The sequence below is a fragment of the Lissotriton helveticus genome, chromosome 7 (assembly GCF_964261635.1).
Source record: "Lissotriton helveticus chromosome 7, aLisHel1.1, whole genome shotgun sequence".
Lineage (NCBI taxonomy): Eukaryota > Metazoa > Chordata > Amphibia > Caudata > Salamandridae > Lissotriton > Lissotriton helveticus.
In genome coordinates, this window is record NC_136068.1 from 1,306,106,544 (window position 1) to 1,306,127,173 (window position 20,630).

Here is a 20,630-nt window from a genome sequence, read left to right on the forward strand (position 1 = left end):
CGGAGTACTTAGACGCCGCCCTTGCGCGCAGCCGTCAGTTCTGTACATAGCTTTCCACGCCAGTAACGCAGAGCCATGATAGAAACCGACACTGGTGCCATGAAACTAGGGCCCTGAAAGGGATGTCCTTAACCCTAGATATCGGTTCGCAGAACAGGGAGGATGGGTGGGGCAGTAAGGAATCTAACACTAACTAATGTTTCTTACAGATATATCATTACCAAAGGTAAGTAACTTGGGCATCTGAAAGAAATACGTTCGTGTTAGATTCCTTACCTTAGAATAGATACCCCAGCAATACCAACCCCGGTGGTGGGTCTGCGAACCAAGATCACACCAGAAAATCCTGGAGATCAGAAAGGCAGAAAAAGCCATCTCTCCGGACTTGGCTGTCCAGGCAGTAATGTCTAGCAAACGTGTGCAGCGAGGCCCACGTAGCTGCCTGAGAGATGTCCTGCAAGGGGACTCCCCGACCCAGGGCAGTAGTAGCCGCCGTGGCCAGAGTGGAATGGGCGCGCAGCCCAACAGGAGGCTCCTTTTTCACCAAGGAGTAGCAAACCTTGATGCACAAGACGACCCACTGAGAGATGATCCACTTGTGCACCGCCCGTCCATTCTTAGCGCCCACGTAACCAACAAAGAGCTGGTCGTCCACCCGGAACTGGCGTGTGCCTTCTAGATAGGAGATTCAGAAAAGGGGGTGGTGATGAACAGAGTGTCTGAATTAAGCAGACCACTCTTACCCAGTCCAAAGATCAGGGCTTGATCCATCACCGTTATTTAGCTCACTGCCCCATCCCAGCTCAGAACCTGGCTATATGCAAATTAGTCTGTCCCTGGCCCAGTGCATCATGGGAACAGGGCAGACCAAACTACCAAGCCAATTCTTCACCAGAAAGGAGACAAGCTTCCGGGGACCGGTTTCTGCCATTTCAGGCGTCGTCGGCCCGGCTTGCTTGAATCCTGATGGAGCAGTGAGCAAGGGACTCATGTCTGAGTATACCCTTCCACGCTTATGGTGGACAAAATGATTCAGAAAAGGGGGTGGTGATGAATCATTTTGTCCACCATAAGCGTGGAAGGGTATACTCAGATGTGAGTCCCTTGCTCATTGCACCATCAGGATTCAAGCAAGCCGGGCCGACGACGCCTGAAATGGCAGAAACCGGTCCCCGGAAGCTTGTTTCCTTCCCAGTACAAGAATTGGCTTGGTAGTTTGGTTTGCCCTGTTCCCATCATGCACTGGGACAGGAACAGACTAATTGCATATAGCCAAGTTCTGAGCTGGGATGGTGCAGTGAGCTAAAAAACGGTGATGGATCAAGCCCTGATCTTTGGACTGGGTAAGAGTGCTCTGCTTAATTCAGGCACTCTGTTCATCACCACCCCCTTTTTTGAATCATTTTGTCCACCATAAGCGTGGAAGGGTATACTCAGATGTGAGTCCCTTGCTCATTGCACCATCAGGATTCAAGCAAGCCGGGCCGACGACGCCTGAAACGGCAGAAACCGGTCTCCGGAAGCTTGTTTCCTTCCCAGTACAAGAATTGGCTTGGTAGTTTGGTTTGCCCTGTTCCCATCATGCACTGGGACAGGAACAGACTAATTGCATATAGCCAAGTTCTGAGCTGGGATGGTGCAGTGAGCTAAAAAACGGTGATGGATCAAGCCCTGATCTTTGGACTGGGTAAGAGTGGTCTGCTTAATTCAGGCACTCTGTTCATCACCACCCCCTTTTTTGAATCATTTTGTCCACCATAAGCGTGGAAGGGTATACTCAGATGTGAGTCCCTTGCTCATTGCACCATCAGGATTCAAGCAAGCCGGGCCGACGACGCCTGAAATGGCAGAAACCGGTCCCCGGAAGCTTGTTTCCTTCCCAGTACAAGAATTGGCTTGGTAGTTTGGTTTGCCCTGTTCCCATCATGCACTGGAACAGGAACAGACTAATTGCATATAGCCAAGTTCTGAGCTGGGATGGTGCAGTGAGCTAAAAAACGGTGATGAATCAAGCCCTGATCTTTGGACTGGGTAAGAGTGGTCCGCTTAATTCAGGCACTCTGTTCATCACCACCCCCTTTTTTGAATCATTCTAGATAGGAGAGAGCATGTTTTGGGTCCAGACGGTGGAGCCTCTCTTCCTCCTTCGAAGGATACGGAGGCGGAAAGAAGGTGGGCAAGGTGATGGACTGCCCGAAGTGAAAGGCTGTGACCACCTTGGCAGGAAAGAAGGACGAGTCCTCAGAACAACTTTGTCCGGATGGACAGAGAGGAAAGGAGATTTAGAAGATAGAGCCTGGAGCTCACTCACTCTCCTGGCAGAGGTGATGGCAACCAGGAATGCAGTTTTAAGAGTCAGAAGACGAAGAGGACAGTTATGAAGTGGCTCAAAGGGAGCGCACATCAGAAAAGTCAGAACAAAGTTCAAGTCCCACTGAGGCATCACGAAGGGAACAGGAGGGAACATGTGTGTGATGTCTTTCAAGAATCTATTTACAACAGGGGACTTGAAAAGAGAAGGCTGATCAGGAAGCCCTAAGAAGGCTGAAATAGCTGAGAGGTAGCCCTTGATAGTGCCCAGAGCAGAGCCCAGCTGGGCAAAGAGACAGAAAGAAGAGGAGAACCTCTGAAAGGGGGGCAGAGAGTGGATCCACAGCCTTTGCTGTGCACCATGCCACAAAATTGTTCCACCTGCAGGCGTATACCATTTTTGTGGAGTGACGCCTGGCTGCCAGAATCACATCATAGAAATCAGGAGGCAAGTCAAATGGTCTCAACTGTTGCCGCTCAATCTCCACGCATGTAGGTGGAGACTGGAGAGGTTCGGGTGGAGGACCTTCCCCTGCTGCTGCGACAGAAGGTCCTCCTTAAGAGGCAATCGAATCGGGGGGATCGATTGACATGCTGAGTAGCTCGTGATACCAGTATCTTCGTGTCCAGTCCGGAGCCACAAGGATGACTTTGGCCCGGTCTCACCTGATCTTCTTCAGCACTCTGGGCAGAAGTGGTATAGGCGGAAAGGCGTACAACAGACCGCAGCTCCACTCGCGACGAAAAACGTCTCAGAGCGAGTGCCGCCTTGGAAATTCTATCGCGCAGATCTGAGGACATTGCACGTTCTCTTCGGTGGCGAATAGATCTAACCAAGGCTCTCCCCACTGCAGAAGACCTTGCGCCACGTTAGGGTTCAGATGCTATTCGTGATCCATCATGCACCTACGGCTGAGTTTGTCCGCCCTGGCATTCAGGGAACCTGCCAGGTGTTGAACCACCAGGGTGACGCCCTGGTGTTCCAGCCACGTCCAGAGGCGCAGAGCCTCGTGACAGACCCCATCTCGCCCTGTTTATTGCAGTACCACATGGTGGTGGTGTTGTCTGTGAACACCTGCACTACACATCCCCGGACAGAGGGAAGGAATGCCTTCAGTGCAAGACGGATCACCGCAAGCTCCAGAAGGTTGATATGGAGCCGGGCCTCAGCCGGAGACCACAGGCCTCTGATCTCCCTCTCTCCCATGTGGCCCCCCCATCCCAGGAGGGACGCATCTGTCACCACTACTTGCTCCGGTTGGGGAAGCGAGAGAGATCTGCCGCTGACCCAATCGCGGTTCGTGAGCCACCACTGCAACTGGCTCGCAGTGCCCTCCGAGATCAGGACATGGTCGGACAGGTTGCCCTGATGCTGTGTCCACTGAAACTTCAGGTCCCATTGCAGAGCCCGCATCCGCCACCTTGCGTGATGCACCAGAAGGATGCAGGAGGCAATCAGCCCCAGGAGCCGCAGCGTCAACCTGACAGAGACCCGGGATGAAGGCTGTAAGATCGGAATCAGAGCCTGAATATCCCAAACCCGCTGTTCTGGAGGATAAAACCAAAACTGCGCCGAGTCCAGAACATCTCCGATGAAGAGGAGCTTCTGAGAGGGGCACAGGTGTGACTTTGGCACATTGATGGAGAACCCCAGCAGGTGCAGGAGGTCAGCCATTGTCTGGAGGTGGCTGACGACTGTGTGGGGCGAGCCCGCCTTCAACAACCGGTCGTCGAGATAGGGGAAGACTGAGACCCCCGATCTGCGCAGATGAGCTGCGACCAACGCCATCACTTTTGTGAACACCCGAGGGGCGCTGGTGAGGCCGAAGGGGAGCATAGTAAACTGAAAATGCTTGTGGCTTACCGTGACCCGCAGGTAACGCCGGTGGGCCGGCAGGACGGGAATATGGAAATACGGGTCCTGCAAGTCCAACACTACCATCCAGTCTCCAGGGCAGCAAGGACCTGAGCTAAAGTCAGCATCTTGAACTTCTCCTTCCAGAGGAAGCCGTTGACGCTCCGTAGATCCAAGATAGGGCGTAGGCCCCCTTTGCCCTTCTTGGGTACCAGAAAGTAGTGGGAGTAGCAACCACATCCTATTTCTGGCCCAAGAACGCGCTCAATGGCTCTCTTGGCCAAGAGGGCCATAACTTCCTCCTGCAGAAGTTGCAACTGATCCCCCGACATGCGGTGGCATGGCTGGAGGGATCACCTCGAAGGGGAGGGAATAGCCCCTTCGGACAATTTGCAGCACCCACCTGTCCGATGTGATGGTACGCCAGTGAAGGAGGTGATGGCGTACCCTGCCCCCCCACTGGCGTCGAATGGGCCTAAAAGATCAGACTAGGAAGGCTTTGAGGTAGATGCTGCTGGGGCGGATGTGGACTGACCTAGCCGTTGTCCCCCGGCACCGCCACAGTGGTTACCGCGTCCGCGACCGTGTTGAGGTTGGCTCTGAGGCCCGAGGCTAGCTGGACGTGTGGGGGCGCCCCTTCCTTGGCCACAAAAGGGGCGAAAAGTGGAAGTTTGCTGGCGTTGGCCTAGGCCCCAGGACTTGGCCGTAGCCCTGGAGTCCTTGAAACCCTCCAGCGCACTGTCCGCTTAGTCGCCAAAGAGGCGACAGCCATCAAAGGGCATGTCCTTGAGTGTGGCCTGGGCATCCCATGAAAAGTTGGCGGACCTCAGCCAGGCACTGTCGTTGCAATCGCCCTACCCAGCGAGTCCGTGGTATCGAGTCCACACCGTATGGAGTAGTGTGTTGCGTCCCGCCCCTTTGCTAGGGCTTGGGTAAGCTTTACCCGGGCCTCCTCTGGGCACTGCGGCAGCACTTCCGCAACCGTATCCTACAGAGGGTGGGTGTAACGGCCCATAAGGCAGGCGGTGTTGACAGACCGCAGCCCCAAACTCAGGGAGGAGAACAGTTTCTTGCAAAACTGATCGTACCTTTTGGATTCCTGATCCGGGGGAGCGGTCAGGAATGCGGTCTGGGATGTAGAGGCCTGGATCACCAGGCTCTCGGGGGTGGGGTAAACGGACAGGAAGATGGGGTCGCCCGGAGCCGGGCTGTGGCGTCGTGCCACGTTCCGATCTACAGGAAGGCCTGTAGAGGGCTTGGACCAGGTGCTCACCAGAACGTCGGTGAGAGATTCGTTAAACAGCAGGAGAGGCTAGCTTGCCTGCGGTTTGAGCACCTCAGTGAGGAGGTTAGTCCTAACGTCCGCGACAGGGAGCTCAAGAGCCAAGGCCTTGGCCGCCCTAGTCAACACCACGCTGTAAGCAGCCCCCTCCTCCATAGCCACAGTAAGAGGGGAGACAAATCCGGTGTCGGGCGAAGTGTCCAGACCACTGGCCTCCCCAGCTCGTCTGCCCAGCCCTGGCTCAACTGACACTGCAGTGCCAGAGGGTCCTCAGACCCCTCCCAGTCCCCCTAGTCATCCATCTCCTGATAATCAGGGAAAAATGATGGAGCAGATTCATAGGTGAATTGCTCACCCATCGGCGTCGAAGACGGCGCCGGTCCGATGCCGGACCCGGACTGGGGTGAGGACCGGGGATGACGCCGTCCGGGGACACCATCTTGGGCAACACCAATGGTGACCATGCCAGCGGAGGGGTCGTAAGGTCGACTGGCGATGACACGGAGAGCCCTGCGGCGTCGGAACCGAAGTCGCCGGCGGCACCGAAGCACCCGACGGCGCTGGAGCTGCCGGCCCGCTAGGGCTCCCAGATGGACCTGCGGGGCCCGAAGGTGCCTCGACAGGGCTCGACGGAGGGAAGTGAGTACTCATGGCCACGAGGAAGTCGCGAATCTCCTTCGGTGTCGCGTGCAGCCCAGGGACCTGCGGGTGTGGAGCTGGACATGGCGCTTGCGACTCCGGTGTCGTCGGGTGCTGCCCGAACCCCCGGCCGCATTGCGCGGGCATCGGGGGGTGTCTGGGGGAGTCAGGAGAGCGATGCCGCCTCTTCGACTACTTTTTCGAGTGCCTCCACTTACCTGAGGACTTGGGAGCCAGACGAGTGGTGGTGACTTGTCGAGCGTTGAGGAATTCAGCCCCACGACCGGTCCCTCGACCGGGACCTCGAGCAGCGCGGGGCCGACTGCCGGAGCTCGAGCCGCTTAAGGGACCGCTCCCACCTAGCCTTCGAGGTCAAGGCCCGGCAGTCGGGGCACGACGGCCCCGAGACAGTAGAGGCACCGACTGTAGGGGTCATCCCAGACATCAAGCGGTGTCAGTCCTCACAAGGTTTAAAACCAGGCATCCCTGTCGGCACCGCTAGTCGAAGGTCGACTCCAGAATCGATCAAAAAAGTTGGTCAAAAAATGACTAGGAGTACTGCTCTTCCCGGATCTGCGCTTGCTGGCGCGGAAAAAAAGAAGAACGGACGTCAGCGCGCGAGGGTGGCGTCTTAGTACTCAGACGACATCATCCCGGCGTTCACGATGCAGACGACGGATGCGGAGCCGCAGACAACACCTACTGACGCGCAGGGGTACTGCTACGCAAAACTTTCCGGATCCAGTCCGACGCCTCGGGATTTTCTAGGGTAAGGAATCTAACACTCACCTGTTTCTTTCAGATACTGCGCTGAGTCCAGAACCGCTCCGATGAAAAGGAGCTCCTGAGAGGGGCACAGGTGTGACTTAGGCACATTGATGGAGAACCCCAGCAGGTGCAGGAGGTCGGCCATAGTCTGGAGGTGGCTGACGACTGTCTGGGGCGAGCCTGCCTTCAACAACCAGTCGTCGAGATAGGGGAAGACCGAGACCCCTAATCTGCGCAGATGAGCTGCGACCACCGCCATCACTTTCGTGAACACCCGTGGGGCGCTGGTAAGGCCAAAGCGGAGCACGGTAAACTGAAAGTGCTCGTGGCCTACCGTGAACCGCAGGTAGCGCGGGTGGGCCGGCAGGACGGGGATGTGGAAATATGCGTCCGGCAAGTCCAACGCTACCATCCAATCTCCAGGGTCTAGGGCAGCTAGGACCTGAGCTAAAGTCAGGATCTTGAACTTCTCTTTCCGGAGGAAACCGTTGACGCTCCGGAGGTCCAAGATAGGGCATAGACCTCCTTTGCCCTTCTTGGGTACCAGAAAGTAGTGGGAATAACAACCACGTCCTACTTCTGTCCCAGGAACGCGCTCGACGGCCCCCTTGGCCAAGAGGGCCGTAACTTCCTCCTGCAGAAGTTGCAAGTGAATGCCCAGACATGCGGTGGTACTGCGGTGGTATGGCTGGAGGGTTCGTCTCAAAGGGGAGGAAGTAGCCCCTTCGGACGATGTGCAGCACCCACCAGACGTGATGGTACACCAGTGGGGGAGGTGACGGCGGACTCAGCCCCCCACTAGCGACGAATGGGCCTGAAATGCCGGACTAGGAAGGCTTAGAGGCCGATGCTGCAGGGGCGGGTGTGGACTGACCCTGCCGGTGTCCCCCGGTACCGCCACAACAGTAACCACGTCCGCGACCGCGTTGAGCCTCGGTCTGCTGTCTGTGGCTGGCTGGACGTGGGGGGGCGCCCCTTCCTTGGCCACGAAAGGAGTGAAAAGCGAAAGTTTGCTGGCGTTGGCCTAGGCCCAAGGACTTGGCCGTAGCCCTGGAGTCCTTGAAACGCTCCAGGGCACTATTCGCCTTGTCGCCAAAGAGGCGACGGCCATCAAAGGGCATGTCCATGAGTGTGGCCTGGACATCGCCCAAAAAGTTGACAGACTTCAGGCAGGCGTGGCAGCGAACCGCTACCATCGTTGAAATCGCCCTACCAAGCGAGCCCGTTGTGTCGCGTCCACACCGTATGGAATAGCGTGCTGCATCCCACCCTTCCGCAAGGGCTTGGGCGAGCTTCGCCTGGGCCTCCTTCGGGCATTGTGGCAGCACCTCCGCAACCGTATCCTACAGAGGGTGGGTGTAACGGCCCAAAAGGCAGGCGATGTTGACAGATCGCAGCCCCAAACTCAAGGAGAACAGTTTCTTCCCAAAATGATTGCACCTTTTGGATTCCCGATCCGGAGGAGCGGTCGGGAATGCGGTCTGGGAGGTAGAGGCATGGATCACCAGGCTCTCAGGGTGGGGTGAACAGACAGGAAGCTAGGGTTGCCCCGGAGCCAGGTGGTGGTGTTGGGCCACGGTCCGATCCACAGGGAGGCCTGTGGAGGGCTTGGACCAGGTGCCCAACAGAACGTCGGTGAGGGCTTCGTTGAACAGCAGTAGAGGCTCCGAGGAGCTTGCCTGCGGTTTGAGCACCTCAGTGAGGATGTAAGTACTCACGGCTGCAACAGGGAGCTCAAGAGCCAAGGCCTTGGCCGCCCTGTTCAACACCACGCTGTAAGCAGCCCCCTCCTCCGTAGCCACGGAGGGAGGAGAGACTAATCCAGTGTCAGGCAAGGTGTCCAGACCAATGACCTCCCCTAGCTCGTCCGCCCAGTCCTGGCTCAACTGGTACTGCAGTGCCTGAGGGTCCTCAGACCCCTCCCAGTCCCTCTCGTCATCCATCTCCTGATAATCAGGGAAAGATGATGGAGCCGGGTCGTAGGTGAATTGCTCACCTGTCGGCGCCGGAGACGGCGTCGGGCAGCACCGGTTCGACCCTGTACCCGGACCAGGGCTGGGGACGACGTCGTCCGGGGACTGCGCCGTGGGTGACACATCCTCTGGGTTGGCGCCAGCGGAGTCGTGAGGCAGACTGGCGGCGACCCGGATCCGGGCCTGGATCCTGCGACGTCGGGACCGAAGTCGACGACAGTGCTGGGGCCGAAGCACCCGACGGCACCGGGGCCGAAGCCGCCAGACCGCTAGGACTCCCAGACGGACCCGCGGGGACCGAAGGCGCCTCGTCAGGGTCCGACGGAGAGAAGCGAGTCCTCATGGCCATGAGGAAGTCACGTATTTCCTCCGGCGTCACGTGCAGCCCAGGGACCGGCGGGTGTGGAGCTGGACGCGTCGCTTGCGGCTCCGTGCGAGTGTCGGGGGGAGTCAGAAGAGCGATGTCACCTCTTTGACTTCTTTTTCGAGTGCCTCGACTTACCTGAGGACTTGGAGCCCGACGAGTGGTGCTGACTCGAACGGTGATGACCGCTTACGGAACCGCTCCCACCTAGCCTTCGAGGTCAAAGTCCGGTAGTCGGGGCACGACTTGTCATCGTGGTCGGCCCGAGACAAAAAAGGCACCGACGGTGGGGGGGGGGGGGTCGGTCACCGACATCAAGTGGTGACAGTCCTCGCAAGGTTTAAAACCAGGCATCCCTATCGGCACCGCGAGTCAAAGGTCGACTCGAGAAGAGATCAAAAGTGATCCAAAAAGTTAGTTAAAAAATTACTAAGAGTACTGCTCTTCCCATATCTGCGCTTGCTGGCGCGGAAAAAAGAAGAACGGACGTAAGCGCACGAGGGCGGCGTCTAAGTACTCCGACGACGTCATCCTGGCAATCACGACGCAGACGATGGACACGGAGTTGCAGACGACGCCTAGCGACGCGCTGGGGTACTGCTGACGAAAACTTTCCGGATCCAGTCTGATGCATGGGGATATTCTAAGGTAAGGAATCTAACACTAAAATGTTTCTTTCAGATCATTCTATCAAACAATTGTGCAGAAAACTACATCACTGGAGAGCAAAAGGGTTTTACACTAACAAACCAAAATTGCACACGTCTGGAATCTAAAACCTGGAAATTCGAACGGCCCCAAAAAGATAAAATTCAGCCTGATGAAAACCTATAATCAAGACATGCTAGCACCATGAAGAGCGGTCAGATGGGACTCTAAAGATCCTCCTCACCTGGGCAGTTCCTCCAGGCTGATGACAGAAGATGGAGGACTCATGGTTTCTGCTCCTCCAGGGCAGAAACTTTTGGTTATCCACGTCACTTTCAGTTCTGTCACCTGCACCTGCAAGACCACAATAAATAATACTACTGTTCAGTTGGTCATATCAATGTTTCCTTTTTCTTCGTATCTATTTCATTCTGATATATTGAAGGTCATAAGGCAAATTAATATACCTGTTATCTTAGTACGTCATGGATACTAATTCATAAATAGTAGAACATATCCACATCTGTGCAAAACCAATAATACCAATCTTCTTCAGTTTGAAAAATACATTAAAGAAAACACTTCAGAAGTCGCCTTTTTCATCCTAAGTTTTAAAAAATGTAGCAAAAAAACAACCCACAAATCAGACACAAAGTGCACATACTCAAAATAATAGTTTTTTCCATTACTAAAAGGGAAAATAAAAGATGGGAGTCTGTACCACAAGTTGTAATTGAGTTCCAGCAATGCACATTTGAAGATTTTAGAGGCTGCACTGTTTCTTCATGCTCTGCAAGGTCTTTTTGGCAAGTCATGTTCTAAGGAAAACAGTCTAAAGAAGGAAAATGCTACTTACCCAGTATGCATCTGTTCTTGGCATATACAGCTGTAGAGTCATGCTGTGCATAGATCGCCATCTAGTGTTGGGTCTGGATGTTTGCACTTTGTTTTTTTTCGAAGAAGTCTTTCCAGTCACGAGGTAGGTGACTCCTCCTTTCAGCGATAGTGCTCATGGGCATAGAATCCATTGTTAGATTGTTTTCCCGCAGAGGGTGATGATGGAGTTAGTAATAGTAGTAAAAGGAGCTGTCCTTGCATGCATGCATCCAAGTAAGATGCTACTTCAACAGATAAGGGTACCCGTGGAGGCGGTTGGGCACAAATGACTCTACAGCTCTATATGCTAAGAACAGATGCATACATACAGCTCTATATGCTAAGAACAGATGCATACTGGGTAAGTAGCCTTTTCCGTTCGAGGCATAGGAGTTGTAGATCATATGTTGTGCATAGACTATTTTATAAAACTAAGGAGTTAGGCCCATTGGGGGCGTGGGGTAGGCTGGACCTTATAATAACGTGAAAAACAAGAATTTTGCCTCCACCACCCTTACTTATACCCGATTTCACTTAGACAAGTCAAACGTCAATTTTTTGGTTTGACCTGGTGTTTTTATTTATACCATTCTTTTTTCTGTTTCAAAAACTTTTTTGGGGTCAATTGTGCAAAAAAAAATGCAACTACTGTACATACATCTATTTACACTAATATACAATACAATTTACAAACATCAATACACTTTTCATATATATGCTAAATGAAAACACTATACATCATACATCACAGAGAAACCGTTACATACGTCAAAACAATCTGATTTCTGTATTTTTTAGACAAAGTCAAAAAATATATAAGGAGTACAATCAATAAATGAAAGCAATTGTTGATTTGCGTTATTGGTGACACAATTTGACTCCTACACATTCGCCGACGCGTTTCGAATCCAGGAACCCAGTTCCTGGAGTCTCATCAGGGCTTAGTCATTTATCTATGTAGGATGTAAAGAAAAACTAAGTTTTATTTGTCAACTTGGAACAACTTCTCTATTTGAGTCACATTTAATAAGGCTAGGCACAAGATTGTACCTGTATGAATCTATGTCAATCGACCTACCAGATTTTTAGAAAAAAGGGGGGCTTATTGATGGCGCTTTTCTTAAATACACAAGCTGTGATCCGTAGAATCAATGGACGATATGAAGTAGCTCGATGTATTGGGCTGTGCTTTGCCCAATTCGTACTTGCCAATTCCAGTTTTAATCCCACCACACGATCTAATGGAGAAAATGAAAGCGGTTACCATTTTACCCCCAGTAAACTAGTGTTGCGTTTAGTTGTTAGGCCGCTTGCACAACGTACCTTGGAGAATATTATGAAATATGGAGGTGGTATTCGTTATTCGACAGTAAGCTGCAGAGGGCCGTCGCCTAACTGTCGGAGGGAAGGCAGACGGGAAAACATTTAAAGCCTCATGTTTAAACGCGCTTGCAACAATGTTGCAGCGTTCACTTCAACGCTCGCTGGCGATAGCGTACCTGTTTCCAGCGTCGCGTACTTTTCTTATCTTTTGAAACCTCATTGTGCTCAGGATCTAAGTGTCCCTATTAACACAACAATGGATGTTCAGGATTGTGTACCCTCCAACGTTTAAAACACTAGCCTGAACTCGACCACCGACCAGTTAAAAGCATTGAGTTTACCTTTCATTCTGATGGCGCCCCAGTCTGTCTCTCTATCGGCTGAAGGCAGCGGCCAACTTGGTGGTTTCTCAATTTGTTTCTTTGCACTGTGAAACACGGAATTGTGGGACACGTAGATTTAGAAAAATAGTTTAAGCACATAGGGTATTTTGAAATAGTAGAATGTGTACCTAGTGTGTGGCCACTCAAGTCCCATGAGATCTTGTATCATATGACGATGAATATGGGTGTGTAAACACTTCAAGTAAAATTAGAATTGTGTACCTCATAATTTCCATCATAGCAAATTGGCCCAGAATACAAATTGAAAGATGACCAACGTTCGTTGGATGACAAGTGTAAAATGCTAAAATGCAACTCTGTTCAGCTTAATTTAAAATTAGTTGCCCCACCATTACTGCATAATTGTCATGGGAAATGGGTAGCAAACGAAGGTTTTGATACAAGATATCATGGGACTTGAGTGGCCACACACTAGGTACACATTCTACTATTTCAAAATACCCTATGTGCTTTAACTATTTTTCTAAAACTACGTGTCCCACAATTCCGTGTTTCACACTACAAAGAAACAAATTGAGAAACCACCAAGATGGCCGCTGCCTTCAGCCGATAGAGAGACAAACTGGGGCGCCATCAAAATGAAAGGTAAACTCCATGCTTTTAACTGGTCGGTGGTCGAGTTCAGGCTAGCGTTTTAAACGTTGGCGGGTACACAATCCTGAACATTCGTTGTTGTGTTAACAGGGACCCTTGGATCCTGAGCACAACGAGGTTTCAAAAGAAAAGAAAAGTACGCGACGCTGGAAACAGGTACGCTATCGCCAGCGAGCGTTCAAGTGAACGCTGCAACATTGTTGCAAGCGCGTTTAAACATGCGGCTTTAAATGTTTCCCAGTCTGCCTTCCCTCCGACAGTTCGGCGGCGGCCCTCTGCAGCTTACTGTCGAACAACAAATACCACCTCCATATTTCATAATATTCTCCAAGGTACGTTATACAAGCGCCTAACAACTAAACGCAACACTAGTTTACTGGGGGTAAAATGGTAACAGCTTCCATTTTCCCCATTAGATTGTGTGTTGGGATTAAAACTGGAATTGGCAAGTATGAATTGGGCAAAGCACAGCCCCATACATCAAGCTACTTCATATCGTCCATTGATTCTACGAATCACAGCTTGTGTATTTAAGAAAAGCGCCAACAATAAGCCCCCCTTTTTTAGGTCTCGCCTGTCGATGCGCATGCGCATCGAGCAAGCGAGACTATAGGGGCTCATCCACTCTTTATCCACACTGCAAGGAATCGTGGCGATTCCTTGCAGTGCCCGTGACTTTTAAGGTCAATGCGCATGCGCATTAAGCTTATGCGCATGCGCATTGACCTTAAAAGTCACGGGCGCGTGCATGTCCGTCTTTGTTTACCCGCTCCGCCCCCTCCCGCCGTGTCGCCTTGCCTACTCTCTTCCACAGCCTCCCCCAGCTCCGCCCCCTCACTACTTGATTGCACGGCCGCTAGGCCGTGCCTCCCCTACTCTCCTCCCCCCTCCTCCCCTGCCTGCCTGCCGCTAGCTGAGTCCTCCCTCGCTCTGGTTTTCCAAATTCCACCCACTTCACATTTCTTTCGTGGCATCGTGTTACTGTAAATCTGTATGTGTAATGGGATTAACAGGGTTACAGATATACAAAAAACACTCTCAATTCGATAAGCAACTCACAACTAGAATCTTGAAGGACTCTGCTGCAGTGCACCCTTAATTCCCGCCTCGGTTATTGCAAGGGAAGGGCGCTCTCTGCTACGGTATCTTTAGGTAGTATTAGTTTATGACAAGCTCTTGGAAGCGATGGGTGCCCATGCCCAACGAGAGGATACTGGTGCTCCTTCGAAAGGACTGATACTCCGAGTCTTTCACTTCTGCCTATGAAGTAGCCTGTTCTCGGATCTCCAAGTCTAAAGCACTAAAAACTCACTAGACATTGGCTGTAAATAAAATACTCCAGAGGAATCGTCAATAAGCACCTGCAACTTCTGTTCCTCCTCCAGGTGCCGCTTTGAAAAAGTTAAGTGCCCTGTATGAAAATCAAAACTTCCTCGCTAGCAACTCTCGGCTCTCGCGACACCCCTGAATGTAATAGAAATCAAGGAAGGACAAGAAACACGCCTAATCCCATTTCCAGATATGAAGAGCGTTCTCGGCAATTTAAGTGTGTTGTACTTATTGTTTACATTTAGCGGCAGCAAATTGACGAAGATCGTTAATCCCTAATTGCGTGTGTTCTCTACGATTGAAACAAAATGTATAGAAGAAATTAAAAAAACCTTCTAATTTTGGAGTGGTTTGAAACATTTTTTACTGCATGTATTCGTCATATTTGAGTAAAAAACAAAATACGTTTGTTTTTGATCGGAGAACTGGATTAATTTTCAGACGTTTAAAAAATCCGTTGCCACAAATGTATTTCTTCAAATGGTTTAGGGAGTTTGTTAAAAATTTCAAGATGGCTGATTCATTCTACACATACACCATTCACCTTTATCCTGACTCTTCAAATTACAAAAGTAAAGCCTTTTTGGAAATTCACAGACTGGCAGAGTCCAAACTTTGCACTGAGTGGCGCACTCTTAAGCAGATTTATTTATTTTGCTATCTTGTGTTTAACACTTATTCACTTGAAGAAACATCTTGTTTCTATGTGAAGTCGATATTCATGTAAATTAGTTTTCCTGCTTTTTCATGATAATTTTGATGCATCTAGTCAGGCATGCACTCTTGAGTGTTCAAATAGGCAGATTGATATAAGAAGATACTCCCATCGTTTTTCCTGCTGTTTGAAATGTCAAGTCATCCACTCCTGCCCACCTAGGATAATAGTGAGACATGCCATGTCGATTGTGTTGATTAGATCATTTTGGCTTACTGCATTAAAGAAGTCCGTTTTCTCTTTTTCTGCAGTAAGATTCAAAGGAAGTGTTTTGAAACCTTAGAATCTTTTGAAGTCTTGCAAAGATCTGTTTGTTTCCATGGTAATATCGGAGAAAGCTGCTTTACTTTCATTAAAAATCATTTTTTTGAAAGAGGTGAGAGATGTTTTGAAGGATTTTATCTCAAACTGCATTCCATCGCCCTAATAGCACATTTGCTGGTCTATATTTTTGCTGACCTTGATCCAGACAACGTTGTTTGTCATGATAGTTTACTTCACATTAATCTGGTATATTCCTATGAGTGGAAGAAATCTTAGACTCTATTAAATTGGGACTGCTGTCTTTGAAGTTTCTGACACAAAGCAGTTTAGTTTGACCCCACGATGATATTTTGGTGCATAGTGGATAGAAAGGTATTTGGAACTGGACAAACCAGGACCCTGATATAGGTTTTGAGCTCTTAGCTATTTGGAGACCAAATATTGCCCCCTTTTCATAAGTGGGCGCAGACCAGAACTATTTAGAGTGGTTATTGAGTATAAAGCAGGACAGTTGTGAAATGGCCACATCCACTTTAATCCACCCTCACTCACCCTCACCCTCAACACCTCACTCACCCTCACTCGCTCTCACCCTCACTCACCCTCACCCACCCTCACCCTCACTCACCCTCACTCACCCTCACCCTCACTCACTCTCACCCTCACTCACCCTCACTCACCCTCGCTCTCACTCACCCTCAACCCCTCACCCTCACTCACCCTCAACCCCTCACTCACCCTCACTCACCCTCACCCACCCTCACCCTCACTCACCCTCAACCCCTCACCCTCACACAGTGCAATAGGTCTCGGAGCATTTGAGTTAGAGCTTTTAGAAATGTTTATGGCTTTTTTTTTAAATTCTTTAGCATTGGCTACAGGAAACAAAAATGCTAAAGATTTACACAAAAACCCATAAACAATTCTAAAAGCACTAACTCTAATGCTGCGAGACCTATTGCATTTCCAATGCTTGTTCTAAAAATCTGGTAGGTCGATTGACAGATTCATATAGGTACAATCTTGTGCCTAGCCTTATTAAGTGTGACTCAAATAGAGAGGTTGTTCAAGATGACAAATAAAACTTTGTTTTTCTTTACATCCTACATAGATAAATGACAAAGCCCTGATGAGACTCCGGGAACTGGGTTCCTGGATTCGAAACGCGTCGGCGAATGTGTAGGAGTCAAATTGTGTCACCAATAACGCAAATCAACAATTGCTTTCATTTATTGATTGTACTCCTTATATATTTTTTGACTTGGTCTAAAGAAATCAGATTGTTTTGTCTTATGTAAAGGTTTCTCTGTGATGTATAATGTTTTCATTTAGTATATATATGAAAAGTGTATTGATGTTTGTAAATTGTATTGTATATTAGTGTAAATAGATGTATGTACAGTAGTTCCATTTTTTTTGCACAATTGACCAAAAAAAAAGTTTTTGAAAACAGAAAAAAGAATGGTATAAATAAAAATACCAGGTCAAACCAAAAAATTGATGTTCGACTTGTCTAAGTAAAATCAGTTATAAGGAAGGGTGGTGGAGGCAAAATTCTTGTTTTTCACGTGCATAGACTATTTAGCAGTTATCTTCCACAGCGGTGGCTAACCTGCATCTGTTGCAGTGGTCTGAAATAGTGTACGTAAAACTGCCTGGCCCACTCTAGCTTGTTGTCTTGCCAACACATCTACACAATAGGGTTTTGTGAATATGTGAGGTGTAGACGATGTTGCAGCTGTGCATACGTCATCTAAGGGTACATTTCCTAAGAATGCCATAGAAGCCCCCAGTTTGCATGTAGTGTGCTCTAGGGGGAACTGTTAACATTTGTTTAGCTTTTCCATAGCATATTTGAATGCACTTGACTATCCACCACGCAATACCTGATTCGGTTATGGGATTGCCTTTGTGTGGTGGAGCAAAAGTGACAAAAAGTGAATTTGTGTTACAAAAAGGTTTTATCCTTTGTGTAATGAAGCAATCCTCTCTTCACATCTAATGTGTGTAGGGCACGTTCTGCCACTGAGTCTGGTTGAGGGAAGAAGAAAGATATCTCAACAGGTTGGTTGATATGAAAATCAGAAATGACTTTAGGAAGAAATTTAGGATTAGTGTGAAGACCCACATTATTTTGGCGCATTTATGAAACATTTTCTTCTATAGTTAATAGCTGAAGCTCACCCACTCTTCTGAGTGATGTGATAGCAACGAGGAAAGCAGCTTTCCATGTGAGAAATTGCTGTTCAAATTTGTGCAATAGCTCAAAGGGTGGACCCATTAGTCTAGTGTGAACAATATTGAGATTCCATACAGGAGCAGGTGGACATCTTGAGGGAATGACTTGAGTCCCTCCATAAAGGCTTTGTGAACAGGCACTCTAAAAAATGATAGATGTCTATTCTGGAGGTATGCAGCTATTGCCGCCAGATATAAGTGTATGGAAGTGGACGCTAAATTGGAATGTTGTAGATGTAACAAATAACATATCATGTTTTGTACAGGAGCATCAAGTGGGCTGATTTGGTTGTTATTACAGTATATCACAAACCGCTTCCACTTTGCTGCATAGCAGGCTCTTGTGGTAGGACATCAAGCCTCTTTGATAATATTCATGCAGTCTGACAGTACATTACGATAGCCAAACTCTAAGATTTTAGGAGCCAGATCATCACATTGAGTTTTCTGGGGTCCAGATGTCTTACGTCTCCGTGGCTCTGTGTGAGAGGATTGGGTGTAAGACATCGTTTCTGGTGAGGAACTACTTAGAGTTCCAATAGGGTTGTAAACAAAGGTTGACGTGCCCATGTGGGAGCAACTAGGATAAGTGTCAGGGGCGCTTGGTTGAGTTTCCGAACCAGTCATGGAATGAGTGGGAGGCAGAAAAGCATAAGCAAATATCCCATACCAATTCATCCATAAGTGCATGGCCTTTGGACAATGGGTGTGGATACATGGACGCAAAGTTTGGCCTTTTTTTGGTATGTGGCGAACAGGTCTATGTGAGGGACTATCAAACGTTAAAAATATGGAAGAAGGACCGGAGGGTGGAGTTCCCATTCATGTATTGGCTGTTTTGTGTGCTGGGGAGATCTGCAATTTGGTTGTTGACTTCTGGGAGATGTTCCACTAGGAGATACAGTTTGTGGTTAATGGCCCACCTCCAGATGTGTTGGGATGTGGGACAGTTGGAGATAGTGTGTCCCCCTCTATTTTTGTATGTAATACATGGCTGACATGCTGTCTGTACGAATTAGAACAGCTTTGCCCTCTAGGTGAGTTTGAAACGCCTTGAGTGCTAAGAATATTGCAAGCAGCCCTAGATGATTGATGTGGAGCAACTTCTGTTGTTGGCTCCACAAGCCTTGCACTGTGTGCTGTTGTAGATGAGCTCCCCAGCCAGTGAGGGACACGTCCGCTGTCAGTATTATCTGTGGTCCACCACAGCAGAGAGCGAGGAGTACGGGCGCTTACCAACACTAGAAAGGTCAATAGACCTTGTGACTGGTTCCACTGACTGGCTAAGCATTCTTGAAGAGGACGCATGATGCAGGATGACATCATTCCCAGTAGCTGCATGTAAGTTCGTGCTGGAATCCAATGGTTGGATTGAAAGCGGAAAACTAAAGCCTTTATATTTCAAATTCTGTCTAAGCTGAGAAAAGCGAGAGTTTTTTGAGTATCTGTTGTGGCTCCTAGGTAATCCTTTGTATTGGTTGCTTGGTGATGAGTCTTTGGCTCATTGATTGCGAACCCTAGTTGATGCAGTAAGAGAATAGTCCTGAAAGTGTGCTGCAGACATTGTTGGTACGTGTTGGCTTTGATGAGCCAGTCGTCTAAGTACGGCAAGACGTGGAGGCTTTGTCTCCTTAGGTGAGCAGCTACTACCGCTAGACACTTTGTGAAGACTCTGGGGGAAGTGGTGACACCAGGAAGTACCCTGAACTGAGAATGTTGACCCGCTACCATAAACCTGAGGAATTTGCGATGAGCAGGGTGAACTGGTTTATGAAAGTAAGCGTCTTTTAGATCTAGAGTAGATAGAAAATCGCCTTTTTGTAGTAGAGGAAGTACCTCTTGAAGTGTCACCATGTGGAAATGGCCTGACTGAATGTACAGGTGGAGTTCTCTTAGATTCAAAATTGGTCTGAGAGAGCAGTCTTTTTGGGGAATTCGAAAATAAAAGGAGTATACGCCCGACCCATGATGGTGGGGCGGCACAGGCTCTATAGCCCCTTTTAGAAGTAGAGTCTGAATCTCTTGTTTGAGGAGGTATAGATGGTCTGGTGATAGTTTGTGTGGCTTTGGTGGAATATTTGGAGGCGTGTTGATAAATTCCAGGCAGTAACCAGAACGGATAATTTGGAGTACCCAACTGTCTGTTATTGAGAAGCTACCCTTTTCCCAGAAGCGTCAATACGTTTTCATTCCTTATCAGGAGGTGGAGCCTCTACTGTTGTCTGGGAGTTGGCACTTACTTGCATTGGACACAACCAGGGAGTCTAGTGGCACTTGTCCCCTCATATATACTGGGTCCGAGGGTGCTGTCTTGTACTTCTTGTCCACTCTATGGGTAAGTTTACGAGCTCTGACTGGGTCCTTAAAAAGGTCATCTACACACCCGACCATCCCTTTAAGCAAGGGTAGTGTATGTGATGACTTCTGTGTGGTACTAAGGGTTTCAAAGAGGAAATCCTCTTCTAATTACTCCTTATGTAGCTGCACATCATGGTAGTTGGCAGCTCTACCCAGTCAATGTAGCCTACACTATCATCTGGTGGAGAGGGTTTGGTAGGGTACAGGTTGGGATCATTGTCTGTGGGCCAATTAGTGTTATAATAGTCCCATGGGTAATGTAATGGCCGATCTTCATCCCTATACTGATCATCATCTCCATCATCCTGGTTGTCAGGTGTATGTGGTGGGGAATGTTCAGGTGAAATTCGTTGAAGCTGAGGGGAAAGTGGTGATGAGGGTAGAATAGGTGGAGGACGAGGAGGAGGGAAAGGGTTAGTTCCAACAGATCTCTTCTTCAAAGGGATGTGAGATTCTTCTTCTATATCAGCCCTTCTTTTTAGAGTCACTTTTGTGGTGATATGGCCAGGCTGTGGATGGATATACAAAATCTTTTGTTTTGGATCCGGTTTTTCAATTGGGGCATCGAAACTGGACTTTGTAATTGTTTTCTGCACTTCTGTCTGTTTTGGCGCTGAAATTTTTGGTGCCGGAGTCGACACCATTGAGGTCTTTGGATCAGACTATTTTTTCGGGGATGAATGGTGGGTG

At 49.3% G+C, this 20,630-nt stretch overlaps 1 protein-coding gene across 1 annotated transcript in view; it reads right to left on the reverse strand.

Annotated features, from left to right (window-relative positions):
• The window catches only part of UBE2O (ubiquitin conjugating enzyme E2 O), a 736,961-nt gene that overhangs the window by 493,729 nt on the left and 222,602 nt on the right, over positions 1-20,630 (reverse strand). The window contains exon 7 of the mRNA XM_078654595.1: positions 10,084-10,193. Within this exon, the coding sequence (XP_078510721.1) occupies positions 10,084-10,193 (110 nt within the window). The remainder of the gene's footprint in view (positions 1-10,083; positions 10,194-20,630) is intronic.